Source organism: Gymnoscopelus braueri, assembly GCF_963280865.1.
Source record: "Gymnoscopelus braueri genome assembly, chromosome: 2".
NCBI lineage: Eukaryota > Metazoa > Chordata > Actinopteri > Myctophiformes > Myctophidae > Gymnoscopelus > Gymnoscopelus braueri.
Genome location: NC_137604.1, coordinates 57,581,076 through 57,598,134, shown reverse-complemented (window position 1 = coordinate 57,598,134; position 17,059 = coordinate 57,581,076). Strand labels below are relative to the sequence as shown.

Sequence of the window (17,059 nt, the reverse complement as noted above, 5' to 3'; positions counted from 1 at the left end):
CTTAGCTTAGCTTATGATCGGGTTTCAGATTGTTGGTATACACAACGACGATAACTGTTCGTCATCCAGACTAAAGAAAATAGAACCGGAGCTCTCCATTCGTTTTTTATACCGTTTTATACCGTACCCTATTTTGGTACCTCAAAATGGTACTTGAAGGACCACTTCACCCATTTTCAACCTATCTTCAAATAATTGGTCCTCACTAATGCTCATTATAGCCATTTTTGTCTACTTGGTGGAGTGTCTCAGAGGAACCCACACCAGCAACAGATTCCACGTACCCAGAAAACGGTTGGAGGGTGCATTTTTCACCCCTTAGCCCAACTAAAATCTGCACTTAAACTGCAAGGCTGCATGACTGTGTTGTTGAACACATACACAGCTTAACGTTGGGAAAGTTACACGACTCACTCATCACCGCCCAGGTGATGGCAATAATACTAATCACCGTAATCGTAACAAAGGTGCAAATCATACAAAACAAACAAATGTACAAATCCGCAGTGATCTGATGCTGATGTGTTTGTGTTGACGCCAATGGTTACTTTGGCATGGTGTATCCTGAAACAATCACTATTAGATTCATGAGCATGTTTAGATAAACATGTCGTTTGGGCTGTTAATATTTTTGATAGCAGATGTATGTGTTATGGAGACAGTCAGTAACTTCTAAAGCCCAAGTTCCGAGTTCAACACAGAAATTCAGACTCACAGCCCAACTTGTACATGTTGCCTGTTTCGGATTCCGCACGTTAAAGTATATCTATTGTTTAACTTCTACTATTTGTAGTCTTACCGTGCGTTACATGAAAACTCCTCTCCGGTGATAATGACGCTAAAGTTGATTGAGTTGGATACACTGTTTCTCCCTCTATTTCCCTGTATCTTTATTTTGTTGAAATAATGTCATGCAAATCTTTCCAGCGCATAGCCTACTGCAGGCCTCATTGACTAGATTTAGAAGAGATTTGGAAGCTCTTGCTCCCTGAAATGATCAATTATTCATATATAACATGCATGTCAATGGGAGAGAAGCACAGCGTGCCAGACCTTGGTCTGGCAGAGTGGAGTGGGTGGAGCTTAGCGAAGGGTCCATTATAATTATGAAGAAATGGGTGAAGTCGTCCTTTAAGTACAGTACTTGAGTAATTGTAATCTGTTGCTGCTTCCCACACCAGCTGGCATCCGCACGTATAGTATGCCCAGAGATGGAATAACATTACAGTGTCTGTCTTATTGGTATGTTGTTCTGGGGTTGTCTCCACACAAACACACTGAAAAAATAAACACACAAGGGAGATGTGTTTCCTATTAACCCATTCAAACCGGGAACACATCCGTGTAACCACTTTATCTATATTTTATACTTTGGCTATTAAAAAATATCAGATATACATATATACAATACACTCACCGAGTGCCGCGCTATTAACTTGTAGATCTGCTATTTTTTTTAAATCTTTTTTTTAGCAAATGAATATATTTTAATACATATATTTTTTCAATCGAATATCTTTAACTCAAATCTTTGCTTCCGGGGGTCCCTGGAACAACATATTTTCAGATGGGGGTCCGCGGCCAAATACATTTTGGGGGTCCTTGACATGAAAAAAGGTTTTAAGCACCACTGATAAATAGCAACATAATTTTTTCTGAAAACTGTTAGGATTTAGAAGACATTTGTAGTTACAAATGTTCACTTCAAAAATATGTATATTCAAAGATTTGCCCAAAAAAAACAAGATTTGCAAAAAATAGCAGATCTACAAGCTCATAGCGCGGCACTCGGTGCTGCGCTCTGAGCTTGTATATCTGCTATTTTTGAATAGCCAAAGAAATCTAAAATGACACAGATGCGTTCCCGGTCTTAATGGATTAAGGGAGGGATGTACTGTACACACATGAGTGAAGCTGGGGGGTGTCAGAGTGATAGATACCCATGCAGCTACGAATTCCATCTCCAGGGCATGTTTTAGATTGGAGACTTGGGGAGCCATTTAGGTAAGTGAGTTTTAATTCAAAACGTCTACTGAGGCGATGGATGCCGGTGGAATTGTTGTGGAGTGATGCTTAAAAAAAAACGCACCGCTAGTTAAAGGGGCTGGGCGAAGCAGCAATTATCATAATATGGTACTATATCAAACCTCCATATTCATATATTTTTTTGGTTTTTTCATATATTATTCCCCTACTTTGTCGTATAAGAGTGTCGCACAAAAGTAGAAAACATAGAAGATCTGTAAGCTCACAACGTGCGAGACGTGTGAGCTTGTAGATGGGCAATTTAAAAAAAAAAGACTTTAGAGCGAAAGTGAAAGTGGTTAATCCTGTCTGTGGGTTTTATAAATATCGAGCCAAATGAAAAGTATCAACAAGCCTATATCGTAAGTATTGACAATATTGTCTCCGTCGGGTGGAAATCTCATTTCAGTCAGACAACTAACTCTTAGATTAATTTTAGAAAATATTTGTATTGAGCATACTTGAGCATAGATATATGAAGCATAGTTTGGCGTCAGGGCTCAGTATCTATTGATTCCCTGTAAGCATGAACATTTTAATTAATGTTACATGCCAAATATAATTTACAGGGAATGAATTAAGACCCCCAAGGGGAATCTAGAAACAGAGCCTATACAGGTGGAAGCTGGGAAGGCAGTGGGATTGTATGGAAATTGTATTTTTGTATTGCATATTTTATATATACATACATACATATACACATTGTATTCCATAATTGTATGGAATATTGTATTGGAAACTATGTCTAGTTTTCAGGATTCAAATGTAGCAAAAGTAGCAGATCCACAAGCTCAAAACACGTCGCTTCGCGTCGCGTTTCGAGCTTGTGGATCTGCTACCTTTGATGCTTTTGTGTGACGCTGTAGTATGATCAAGTTCATTTACGAAAAAAACACAAAAAGTTAGAATATGGAGAATGAGATACAAGGTTTCTGCCCCACTATATAATAACTAAATTTCATCGGAATACAGGATCTTTTTTTCCATTTCCTGAGAAGTAACCGTTTTGGAGGTACAAAGTTGGTTTCCAGCCAATATGGACTGTGATATAGTTTAATTCCTTGTCAAACAGTTATAGATACAGATATAGTTTAATTCCTTGTCAAACAGTTATAGATACAGATATAGTTTAATTCCATGTCCAACAGTTATAGATATAGATACAGATATAGTTTAATTCCTTGTCAACAGCCCTCGCCACTCTCGGGGTGTTCCATCATCACAGCTGTGATAGCAGCAGTGGTGGAACGGGAAGATAGTGAAGTCGTGCGGGGAGAGCTTACAACGTGGACATGTAGTCGTGAGAATTGGGAATGTAGCGGCGTGAAATGTATTGCTGTGAAAAATAACCATGTAGTACGTTTACTCAATAACTGTATTTAAAGGTTTCATGACATCAAATTTCAACTTTATATTTTTTTTGTTTTTTTTGTTTTGTTTTCTGACCACAATTACAAAAAAAAAGAACTTTGAACATTCAGTGGATTTTCTGTTGTCTGGGGTTTACTGCATAATTAGGCTCAGAAAAGTGCTGCGATTTGCCCGTGGACTTCGATGTCACAAACTAATTACTTTGGTGATTACAAAACATTCATTAAACCTATTAGCCTTATGTTATACTTACTTAAATATATAAGCTTGTAGATGTGCTATTTCTGATTTTTTTTGGGGAAATGTTTGAAAACATCTGAACATTTTTCAACATGGAAACGAATATGACGATCATGCAAAAATAATTACGATTATCTCAATTGCGATTAGGCGATTATGTAACAACATTATGTGACAGGACCTATCTATCTATATCCACCACTGGTCATGATGAGAATGAGAACGTATAGCAGCAGAATATAACTGGAGGGGATTCATTGGACTCGATCATGAATGAGCGAAGCGCCCGCCAGCCTGGTGATATGTAACTGTCACTGGTTCAAAGACACTGCCAGCCCGTCTCTTGACAGATAATGATGACTACACCAGCAGGCAGAGAAGAACCACTGGTGGAAATGTAACCGCGTACAACATTTACTCGAGTACTGTACTTAGAGCAGTGCTTCTCAAACTTTTTCATTTCAAGGACACCCAAATTGATATATATTTGGCCGCGGACCCCCATCTGATTTATTTTGTGCCAGGGACCCCCAGGAGAGTAGATTTATGTAAAAAATTCAAAAGTATTCAAAAATGTCCAAACATTTTCGATATTTTTCCCCCAAAAATCAAAAATAGCAGATCTAAAAGCTGTGAGCTTGTAGATCTGCTGTTTTTGAATAGCCCACTGTGGGACACTGATCAAGGCCAAGACACAGAGGCAGGGTACAAACCAAATAAAGGGCATTTATTGCAGGTTTGGCTCAGAGAGCATTGTTTATATATTTCTTTTCAAACTCAAATCATAAAAGTAACTCAACAATAACACAGGTTCTTCCCAGGGTCGGGGTTTCCTTTCACAATCACAATCCATGCATTTTAGTACGTTCCGCAGGTTGCCTATAAAATAAAAGAGACATTCTTTTAGTTTCCAATTTCACTTTAGCAACGTCATCATACTGTAGGTAAAGGGAAATAGTGGAGTTTCTCACTTACCGCCCGAGCACCTGTCCATTCACCAGGAGAGCCAGTGGAGACTGAGACAGAGCGGCTGTGTTTGTAGTTTGGGTGCCACACCTAGCCGGTCATCGCAGGTGCGCTGAGTTGGGGCTGATTCATGATGAGGAGAGGTAGGTACCGCCCCTCGATGACGTGGCCTAGGCTGTGGTGCTGTCTGCCAGGTCTCTCTCTGTCTCTCTCCCACTGTTTCTCCCTGGTGAGGTGCCTACCTGTCGGGCGGTTTCCCAGTGAAACTCCACACCACGTATAAATGGATGAAGTTGTTAAATGATTGTGATGCTGTATTAACTTATTTTGCTGGGGACCCCCTGGTCCCCCCCCCAAGGACCCCTGGGTGTCCCCGGACCACACTTTTAGAACCAATGACTTAAAGCAGTGTTTATCAACCTTTTTTGTGCCAAGGCACACCTGGCATAGACAAAAGATCCCAGGGCACACCTAGATATACGGTATATATATATATATAATTATATATATATACGGTATATATATATACACACACACTAGGGGTGTTTTTTCATTTCATGAAACGATACAATACGATATTGGGCACACAACTTCGATACGATACGATTTTGATACGATACGCACTTTTTTATTATGAAAATATATGGGGGAGAAAAAAAGCAAATGCAAATATTTCAGTTTTTGCATTATTCAGACATGCAAACTTGTAGCTTTTCAGCTTCCACTAGCCGTTTTGAATCCAAATAGGGCAATAGTGTGACACCTGACCCGAAAAAAAACACCCTTTTCACCTCGGGGCTGTTTCTATGCCTGATTATTATTATTATTGTAAAAAAAAGGGGGGGTTTTCTATATATTTTTTCAAACCTTCTTCAAACGGCGTGGCACACCTCAGCAGTAGCCCCGGCCCAAAATTGGGACGTTTGCCAGGGTTGATAAACACTGACTTAAAGGACCTGACTTTTCAACCTACATTCATATAATTGGTCTTTGCTAATGCTCATTATATGGTGCCATGTTTTTTTCTGCTCCGGTCTGTGTCTCAGAGGAGGGCTGTGGACAGTACAGGAACCTTACTTTGAATTTGGTACTTTAAGTATATACTGTCTTTGGTGCCAATACTTGTGTACTTTTACTGGAGTCAAATGCAGGACTTTTACTTGTATCAGAGGATTTCTGCATTGGTACTGGTATAAAAGTATTGGTACTTTTATACTTAAGTAAAATAAAAATCACACCCAGTGTGAAGTGGGCGGTGTGGTCATCACAGTGGTCATCATAGTGATGGAAGCTCACTTCAAAAAAGAAATACATTTATTGAAAAGAATCTTTATTAAAGTCATAAAGCTCACTTCCAAAAAAAATGGATTCATAATCTTATTTATAGGTTATTAATGTCATCATGTGTCTCGCTAGCCAATCACAGTGCTGAATAGAGTCAGCCAATAGAGTCAGCCAATCACAGTACAGCTAGGGGTCTACTAATGAGCCAATCACAATGCAGGAAACTAATACTAATGAGTTTCCTGCACTGTGATTGGCGCGATATATGTAAGTGCACAGTCTTCCTTTTGGGGGCGGGCGCGGGCGGGGACTTCTTTCTTCTACAATAGAAGAGTTAGGACGTCACATTCTAATTTAGCCCAAATACCCAATCTCAGCACCGGCCTCAGTGGCGCACCTCGCTAATCATTAGACTCCCTATCCACTACCACTGGGAGTCTGAGATCGACTCCCGCTTGGGAGAAAACTAAAATCCTCAACTCCTTTTTTTTGCCGATAAAGTATAGTTTTGGACCATGACGGAGGCGCGCCGACTCAGCAGACCTTGAGGCCGAGGAGTCGCGCCTGAGCGCCTCCAGGCGCGAGTGCCCGCGACGACTGGCCGATGGTCTGCTAGTCGACTAAGCGCCGTCCGAGTTATGTACCGATAGGCACAGAATCGTAAATAATATTGGTGGGGACTGCGTTTGCCCCACTGACTGCGTTTGCCCCAACTGCCACTCTATGCCACTATGATGGAAGAAACCATAACTTAAAAAAAACAAATTTATGTTTTTTTTTAAGTTATGGTTTCTTATATAGGGCTATGCACATGTGTCATGTGACACTGGCCAATCACAGTCCTGAATAGACTGTGATTGGCCAATCACGGTGCAGGGTTAGGCGGGGTACATTTTTGGCCAATCACAGCGCAGGATTTGTTGTACAAATATCCAAACCTCACTTATAGGGGCACTTAAAGAAAAGTAATATTGTGGACCAACCATTGTACACCCCTAACTTAAAAAAAACACATTTGTGCATAGTCCTATTTATAGGGCTATGCACATGTGTCATGTGACACTGGCCAATCACAGTCCTGAATAGACTGTGATTGGCCAATCACGGTGCAGGGTTAGGCGGGGTACATTTTTGGCCAATCACAGCGCAGGATTTGTTGTACAAATATCCAAACCTCACTTATAGGGGCACTTAAAGAAAAGTAATATTGTGGACCAACCATTGTACACCCCTAACTTAAAAAAAACACATTTGTGCATAGTCCTATTTATAGGGCTATGCACATGTGTCATGTGACACTGGCCAATCACAGTCCTGAATAGACTGTGATTGGCCAATCACGGTGCAGGGTTAGGCGGGGTACATTTTTGGCCAATCACAGCGCGGGATTTGTTGTACAAATATCCAAACCTCACTTATAGGGGCGGTTTCACCGCCCAAAAATGTACTTAAAGTACCAAAAGTACTCATTATGCAGAATATCCCATTTCACAAGTTTTCAAATATATATATATATATATATATATATATATATATATATATATATATATATAACTAGAACCTCTAGAGTTTGACGCCGCGGGTTGAAGGGCTCGCTTCTTTTGGGCTTGTTTTCATAAACCTGGTTGCTTGTTTCTCGTGCACAATCTGGAAACTCTGATCCCGAACGTCAAATATATATATATATATATATATATATATATATATATATATATATATATATATATATATATATATATATAACTAGAACCTCTAGAGTTTGACGCCGCGGGTTGAAGGGCTCGCTTCTTTTGGGCTTGTTTTCATAAACCTGGTTGCTTGTTTCTCGTGCACAATCTGGAAACTCTGATCCCGAACGTCGGTGTAGAAGACCGCACAGACAAACCACACACGCACACACACAGGACGTACACACACGCGCACATCGTTGAAAGAAGGAAAAAGCAGCTATGATTACCTTTTTGTGCGTGAGGGAAAGGGCAGTGATGTCCGGTTGAGATGGAGATGGAGACATTTCAATGGCTGCCGTTTGTTTTCGCTTGGCTCTAGTCGGCTGCACTCGGCTGAAAAGGACCCGTATGCGAATAGACGGTGGACGACCGACCGACCGACCGTACACGACCGACTGTCGCGCATGCTCGATTGTATTGTATCAGGATGTCAAAAATCTTTAGAAAATAGCAGATCTACAAGCTCACAATGTGTCGCATCACGACGCATTGTGAGCTTGTAGATCGGCCATTTTCAAATGGCCGAAATGTAGTGTATATAGGGCTGAAGTGGTTAATGTATGTTTTGTAATAATAATCAAAATCTACAAAGTAACTAGTACCTAAACGTTTTCAAATAATTGTAGTGGAGTAAAAGTATAATATTAGCCTCTGAGATGTAGTGAAAGTACAGACAATTGGAAATACATAAGTAGAAATACCTCAAAATTGTACTTATGTACAGTACTTGAGTAAATGTACTTAGTTACTTTACACCACTGAAAACAAATAATATGAAATAGTGGAAAATGGCCCGCATCTACAAGCTTGTACATGGGCTATTTTTAAAGTAGGGAAATATAAAGAGTTGAAATATGGAGATACAAGGTTCATATACAGTACAGTACGGTACAGATGGCTGGACATGTATGTACAGTTCAGTTATATACCGTACATTCAGCCATCCATGAACACTGGCATCCACCCAGCCGCCACTACTTATCTGTGTTTGTTTACCAAAGTGTGACGTACAGTACAGTGGAAAGACCGTCTCCATCTACCATCCCGGCAAACAGATGTACTCCGCTGTGTGTGTGTGTGTGTGTGTGTGTGTGTGTGTGTGTGTGTGTGTGTGTGTGTGTGTGTGTGTGTGTGTGTGTGTGTGTGTGTGTGTGTGTGTGTGTGTGTGTCTGTCTGTGTGTGTGTGTGTGCGCACGTGTGTGTTTAAACAATGCCATAAGGACATGCTAGGGCGGTTGCGGGGTTGGGAGGCTCAGCTGGGGAAAGACAATGTATATCTGTGCCATGGAACACCTGGGGCATTGTGCATAAATTGTACACACACGCACACGCACACGCACACACACAGAGCTGCTCTGCACATGACTTATGTTAAAAGGTTCTTTTAATCTCTTGATGTTTAGATTCTTTGACAGTTGTACGCCCAAGCGTTCTGGAATCGTACAGATTCTATCTATTTTCTTTCTTGTCTTTCTTTCCTTTTTTCCCTTTTTTCCTTCTTCATGAACTTTCCCGCCGAGCGGAGTTTCAATCAGCAAAAACATTGAACTGTAAAAGGTCAGCCGTGCTGCAAATTGCAATTCATACGGCTAGCAGTATAGCTACGCATCAAAGACACGGATGGACGAGACGTGAGGCGGTGCTGTTTCCGGCGGCAGAATTAAACGCTTGTGACGTTGGCCTTGATGATAGCAGATTTCAGCTGACCAAAGGGATTCCTTTGATGTCCGAGCTGATGGCTTTCATTGAAGACGTGCTCTCATTTATATCTACTGTATGCCTAATATTAACTTGCCTCACCTAAGCATAAACATTTTCAAAAAGAGCAGATCTACGGTGTAAAGTGACGCGTTGTGACCTTGTGCTGTACATCTGCTGTACATTTTCCTTCTCTGTGGGTCCTATTGCTGGGCCTGGGTAGACTCTGGATGTCAGAGGAGAGTTTACTGGTGGGTCTGTCTACGCCAAAGATATTCAATTATTAAATTGATCCCTGGCTACTAAGCCTTATATGCCTTAATACATTACACTTGCCCTATATAACTAAAGTTTAAAATTTAAAACATCTTAAATATTTTATTTATTTTAGAAATAGTTCATCGTTCACTCAATAAGGACCGCTCCCGTCGCAAGTTGATGTCATTTTTCCATGTGTGGTCAACCCTATGGAATGTATGCAATTAATGTGCAGATAAAAAAACTACTTAATACTTCCTAAGGTTAATATGAGCAACAATATTTTTTATGTTTTTATTAGCACATGATGACAACATCATGGTTGGGTGTTTTCCCTATTGAGTCTAAAGTAAATAAAATACTGTGTTTTTAATTTTAATGTTTTGTTATAGAGGGCAATTATAATGTATAAATGCATAAAAGGCTTATTAGCCAGGGGTCCTTTTAAAGATAGGCCATCCCAATTGGAGCCACTAGAGGCGAAATGGTACACAAATCCTACAAATGGTCTCCTATGTGGGCGCCGTCTGATCTTGCGAACGTCTGATGTATACTGGGGCGAGATCCCACGAGAGTGTGTTGCTGGAACAGAGACAGGTTGATAATAAAGTCGATTTTCTCCTGATTTGTCTCAGCCATTACAGTGTGAAAACCTTGGGAATATTGTGTGGCCTGTGACGATCAGGTCCAATATTTAGTTCAGTGACCATGGGGCTAAAGAACGGTTCAGAAGCTGTGTTCACGTTCACTCTTCCATTGTAAATAATAGACTCCAACCAGCTTACGGTCTCCTAAAAAGGCGGACGCCTACTTCACACAGATACGGGAAGTAGGCTAAACCGGAGATGGCATGTTTTCTTTTTTTTTTGTCTTGGGTTCACTTTGGATATGTGTGTGAGTGGAGACAAACGAGGAAGACAAAATGAGACAAAGAGAGAGGGTTAATGCAACGCATATAGACGTGCAAAGGTCAATTATTAAACTAGTCGATGTATTAATTATGAAAAAGAATCGATAATCGATTTTAATATTTTTAGGGAAAAGTTGTAGTTTTTTTCCTCGTAGTTAAAAATAGTTGAAAATAGTTTTAAAAAATAATTATATAATCTTTTTTTATTATATTAAAAAAGAATTTAGAAGAATCTCGATTATTCGATTAATGAAAAACAATAATAGCTGTGAAGCTAATAGCTATAGTTTTAGCCTGGAATGCAGAGAGAGAGGGAGTCATGTGGGCTGGCTGTTCTGAGCAGAGCAGCTCAGCTCTATTTAAAGACTAGCAGCATCTGCTCTGCTCCGAGTCCATACCACCGTGTTTTCATCTGCTTTGCTTCTCTAGCACCACACACACATGCACACACACACACACACACACATGCACACACACACACACACATGCGCACACAAGCGCGCGCGCACGCACGCACGCACGCACGCACGCACGCACGCACGCACGCACGCACGCACACACACACACACACACACACACACACACACACACACACACACACACACACACACATACACATACACATACACATACACATACACATACACACACACACACCCTTGGCTCTGGATACACCTATGAAAATCTGACACACTCATGATTAATCAGTTTGGTGCAACTGTGTTGCTCATACTAGTCCACCATGTTTTTAATCGGCTGTAGTTTTTAACCTGAACTGGAAAATAAACTTAAAAATCAGCCTGGGCTGGGTGTAATGCCCCTTTAAGGCTAAATGTCTAATCCTATAATCCTAATCCCAACCCTTGAGTCTGTTCCTAATTGTAAGCCTAGAGGTCATCACACCAGGTAGCGACGCGAGTGGTAAACGCTACGAAAATGCTTCGCCAAACTTTTTTATTTTGATGAGGCCTCCCGTTCAGGGCCTGTCATTGAGCCCTCATTGGGAGGCCCTTTACCAAGGCCAGCCAATGAGGAAAACGTGATGAGAAAGTGACGAGAAAGTGACGACTAGTTGCACGTCTATCTGTTGATCAGCGCTGCGACCTGATACAAATAATTACGCCTGTTCATCGCCTCCCGGTGTGTAAGGACCTTAAATCCCCAAATTGTTTTCAACTATAAAACAACCATTTCTCTTTTTTGAGGACCGGGAAAATTGTCCTCACAATTCTCAAATTCTACTATAATTGTGGAGACATATGACCCTCGGAAGAATAATAATACAAGTACACACACACACACACACACACACACACACACACACACACACACACACACACACACACACACACTGCACTGTATTTCCTGTCCTTGGCAGTATTTATGGGGACTCTGCAGCTGTCATAATTCCAGTTTGATGTACAGTAACACTGGCTGGCTGGATTGATGAGCTGTCAACATTGTCGCTCCAGAAGCTCCAGGACCTGCACACACCTAATGATAACATCAGATAGATAGATAGATAGAATTTTTTATTATAGTGTCCTACACCACAAAATGCCCAGCCCGCACGGGCTCACAAAATTGACATACTGTACACACCAAGATACACCACAAACAGAATACATAAACATATTGATTGTCCCGGCTTTGAGTTACGGATACATCGTTCTCCGACGTAACTGCCACGCCTTCTCTATGGATTTTCCTGAAACAAAAACTTCCCTAGTGAACAGCCAACTTAACATCAACTATACCAGTCCATGAAGACCCAGTGCTGATTCTACCAATGCCTTCTAAATCAGTCGTTTTTTTTGTCTGTAAAATAATTTGGTGTTTAAAAAATCGTGAAAAATCGTATTGTGAACCTAGTATCGTGTTTCATATCATATCGTGACTTCAGTGAATCGTTATATGCCTAATTCATATACTTTGTTGCACCACACAACGGTGTCTGTTATGGGAATATTGGATATTCCTCAGTGAATAGCCAACTTAACATTAACTATACCAGTCCATTAAGTCCCAGTGCTGATTCTACCAATGCCTTCTAAATCAGTAGGTCTCACTCTTAACACATTGAATGCCAAAAACGGTCCGGACCGTTTTTGAGGGTCCAAACGAGAAGTGCCGAAAACGGTCCGGACCGTTTTTGACCCAATTCTATTTTTATACATGTGGGCCACGTGGGGCGCTAAAACGAAACTTTGACATCACCCAAAGAGTTTCTGAGAAGAAGAGGCTGGATCTGGCTCCATGTCAAAAATCCTTCCGGTCGGCGTTTTCAATGTTATCTCCTTGACTAAAAGCTTAATATCTCCATTTCTTTTTAATGTGGTGGAAGTGAGCCGTTTTCGATCGGCGATCACGCTGCAATGGAGGGTCGCGTTGGAAATATTATTGTTCCAGGCGTTAGTCGGGACCCTCCGCCGTCTCGCACGCACGCTTTGTTTACATGCACTTCTGCGTCGGGGCTTCTCACAGCACGAAACGTATAACGCAAGTGGATGGAAGAAATGCAGGCACTCAACGTATAATATTTTAATAAACCTCTGGCACCCAATGTGTTAACACTTTCAAGATTTTTCTAAAATGTTCAAAAATAGCAGATGTACAAGCTCGCAGCGTGGCACGAAGTGACGCGCTGTGAGCTTGTACATCTGCTATTTTTTTGAATAGCCAACGCCAAATCTAAAATGAGACAGATGCTTTACTGGTTTTAATGGGCTAGAATAAAAACGTCTGCTTCTGAGCAGGTCTGACCAAACTGGGCACGCACGTACATTTTATTAAACAAATCGATTTAATCGATTACAGAAATGTATACATAAATTACGCAGAAATAATAGTTTTTATTCCAAAAATACCGATACAAAGCTTTCGCACACCCGGCTTAAAGTCTAAAAGCAGGTGAAACTAGGCCTGTCCCCGACTAAGGATTTGTATAGTCGAATCTGATTGGCGACTAATTGCCAATAGTCGACTGGCAGTCGACTAACCCCCCAAAAAAATAATAATAATAATTATAAAATAGACTGGCAATCTCTCAGTCAAATCATGCAAAAACTATGTTATGCAATAGAGGAACATACCATTTGGGCTGTAGGGGTGCTTAGTGTCTGATTTAGGTTTCTCCCAATAAATCGTGATGTATATCCTATTTTTGGCAAACTATTAGTTAATTAATATAACAAACTAGGCCAATCTCTCAGTCGAATAATAATTTAAAAAAAAGTATATTATTATTTTTTTCTCGACTAAGAGATTGGCAGTCGACTCAGACACCCCTCGACTAATTAGTCAACTATTCGACTAAACGAGGTCAGGCCTAACATCAACAATAAAAGATAACCTGCATACTGTCACTTGCAAGATACACTTTAAGCTGATTTATTAAGGTAACGTTTTGGTCGCACACAACCTTCCTCAGGCACAACCTTCAAAAAAGACAACCACAAAAATAGGGCTGACAAGTGGTTCATCACAGTTATTGATTAAGTCCATTGTAAAAAAATCTATAGATCCATTTTAAAAGAAATTCTTGATTATAATATGATCAAAAAGATTTGTCTATCTTCTTACAATAAATGCAAGGAATCTTGTATCTCGAGAACCGCTCCACCGACCGACTTCAAATTTGCCACGCATGTTGCAGATGACGATGAGAGAGTGCCGTGTCCGGCACCGAGATGGTCGGATAGGCGGTTGTCCTGAACCGCCAGAAAAGGCTCTGGGCCAGGCTCTGGCCGTGACCCAAATGAGCCAATTGATTGCCATGGCAACCTCAGCCCTAGATCTGCTATTTGTGGCTAATGATCTCCTCAAAATAGGGATGCTAGGGTTCAAGTGGTTAATGTGAAAAACAAGACATGACACGTCATGTATACCAGCTAGCTGCACGCTTTGTTTTGCCCTGATCCAATTTGTATTTCTTTTTTCTTTCTCTCTCTGACTGTGTGTGTGTGTGTGTGTGTGTGTGTGTGTGTGTGTGTGTGTGTGTGTGTGTGTGTGTGTGTGTGTGTGTGTGTGTGTGTGTGTGTGTGTGTGTGTGTGTGTGTGTGTGTGTGTGTGTGTGTGTGTGTGTGTGTGCTCTTCGAGCTAGCTGGTAAAAATATCCTATCACACAAAGATTTGGTGGCCCCCCTGTTTAACTCTGAGGACCTCCTTGGGGTCCCGGACCCTCGGTTGACGACCCCTAGGTGTGCTGTATGTGTGTTACAGCCCCCTGACTGTGTATTGTATGTATGTGTGTTCCAGCAATACCACGTCGGGCGGCTCATACATCAAGCAGTGCTGTAAGGGCTTCTGCATCGACATCCTGAAGAAGATCGCCCGGAACATCAAGTTCACCTACGACCTCTACCTGGTCAACAACGGAAAACACGGCAAGAAGATCCACGGCCTGTGGAACGGCATGGTGGGAGAGGTAAGCAACGAAAATGAAAATCGATTCAAACTGGTGACAATTTAAATCGATTTAATAAAAAATATATTGCGATGCAAACAGCAGAGGCTGTGTAAAAAAAAAAGAATTCAGGATCTTTGTAAGAGAATTGATTAAAAAGAGTTTTCAGTCATTCGCTACAGTATTGAAAGGATAAGAGGATAAGAGAAAACAGTATTGTAAAAACAAAAGACAAAAATACTCGATTTGTGTAAGAGAAATAATTTAAAAAACAATTTTTCGTTTGTCTGTAAAATAATGTGTTTAAAAAAACGTGAAAAATCGTATTGTGAACCTAGTATCGTGATTCATATCGTATCGAGAGTTGAGTGAATCGTTACATGCCTAATTCATATACTTCATCGTACCACGGTTTCTGTTATGGGAATATTGGACTGTAAACTAGGCTGCTGATTTATTATTTTGATGCTCTCGGGGCAGAAACCTCCTATCTCCATACTTTTTACTTTTTGAGATTTTTTCATAAATTAACGGCTTATACTTGCGTCACACAAAAGCATCAAAAGTAGCAGATCTGCAAGCTTGATACGCGGTGCGTTCTACTTTTGCCGGGTTTTTTTTTCAATCTTGAAAAGTAACAGTTTTTGGATATATGAGGTTTCCAAATGAAGCCTATTTTTAAACGATTTCAAATTCGGCATCTTTCTATATCGCGTCATATTGCGTCATATCCTATGCACTCGGAAATTAATGCTATTGGTCGGGACCAGAGCGGGGGTGGGGAATGAACGCTATTGGTTGTATAGCTTGTCAATTAATGAATTACTTTATAATCCATTTTAAAATAAATGGGACCATAATTTACCAAAATGCATATCATGATGATTGAAAGAAGACTTTAAACTAACGACTGGAAGCATATAGTATTTATGACGATGTTTATTAAGGTAATAAAATCAACGCTGGGTGCTTGTTTCCACCTCGACAGAGACTATTCCATGATTGTATTATGTTTAGCTCGTTAGTTTCCATTTGCTCCGTTTCCACATTGCCCTAAAACTTCTTCTTGATCTGAGTGAAGACAGAGGTGTTTGCTCCTTTGTTAGGGAGATAATAAAGGAGCCCTAAACCACCTGTATAAACAATGCTGGTCTGCCCCCCCCATGCCAGCCTGGCCAGGGGGGGTTACTGTCATGCTGTGGACTGTTTATTACTGTGGTTTGCAGAGGTTAACCCATTAAGACCGGGAAAGTGTCATTTTAGATTTCTTTGGCAATTTTTTAAACTCAAATCTTTGCTTCTGGGGATTCTACAAATGTGTTCTAAATCCTAACTTAAAAAAATATATATATATATGTTGCTATAATATCAGCTATAATATCTCACTGTCAAAGACTACCCAAAATGATATGCATTTGTCCGCGGACTTAAAATATTTTGTTCCAGGGACCCCCAGAAGCAAAGATTTGAGTTAAAATTGCATATACTGTATATATTCAAAGATTTGCAAAAATTTTCAAGGATTAAAAAAAAAAAATGCAGATCTAGTGTCGCGCTCATAGCGGGGCACAGAGCTTGTATATCTGCTATTTTTGAATAGCCAAAGAAATCTTAAAATGACACAGATGCGTTCCCGGTCTTAATGGATTAAATACTGCTCTAAAAAGGAGTTATGGGGAAGCACGGTGGGAGAAGCACAGAGAGTTTATCTCAGGGTGCAGAGGCTCTCTTGGGGTTTATTTGGGGACAGGATCATACAGATGTGACATTCCAGAGTTTCAGAGAGCCTGCCATCGGCAATTCAGTGGAACATCAGTGGTTTGTCCAAGCATTGTCACGGTGTGAAATGGTTTTGCAGGTGCAAATTGGCCTCTTTTCCCCCCTATATAAACGTAATTCTTATCAGCTTCTCTTCGAATGGACAACATATTTTTCTTAGGGGGTCTGCAAATCTTTGCCGTGCGACACCTTTGTGCTACGGACAGAGTATAAATTAGGCTGTACGCTTCATACTGCATGTACACTGATATCTCACCGCTGGGAATAGAAATACTCATTATTGTAATTGAATTTATCTAAGTGGTGTGGGTAACTATTGCAATTACCTTTGACAGTAATTGTATCTATCTATCAATCAATATCTATCTATCTATATGTCTGTCTGTCTGTCTG

The 17,059-nt window shown here is 40.6% G+C and overlaps 1 protein-coding gene across 1 annotated transcript in view; it reads left to right on the top strand.

Moving 5' to 3' along the window:
• The window catches only part of LOC308097771 (glutamate receptor ionotropic, NMDA 2A-like), a gene marked incomplete at both ends in the record, with an annotated part of 203,780 nt that overhangs the window by 146,381 nt on the left and 40,340 nt on the right, over positions 1-17,059 (top strand). Inside the window, 1 exon segment of the mRNA XM_080445794.1 lies at positions 14,740-14,908. Coding sequence (XP_080301920.1) covers positions 14,740-14,908 — 169 coding nt within the window.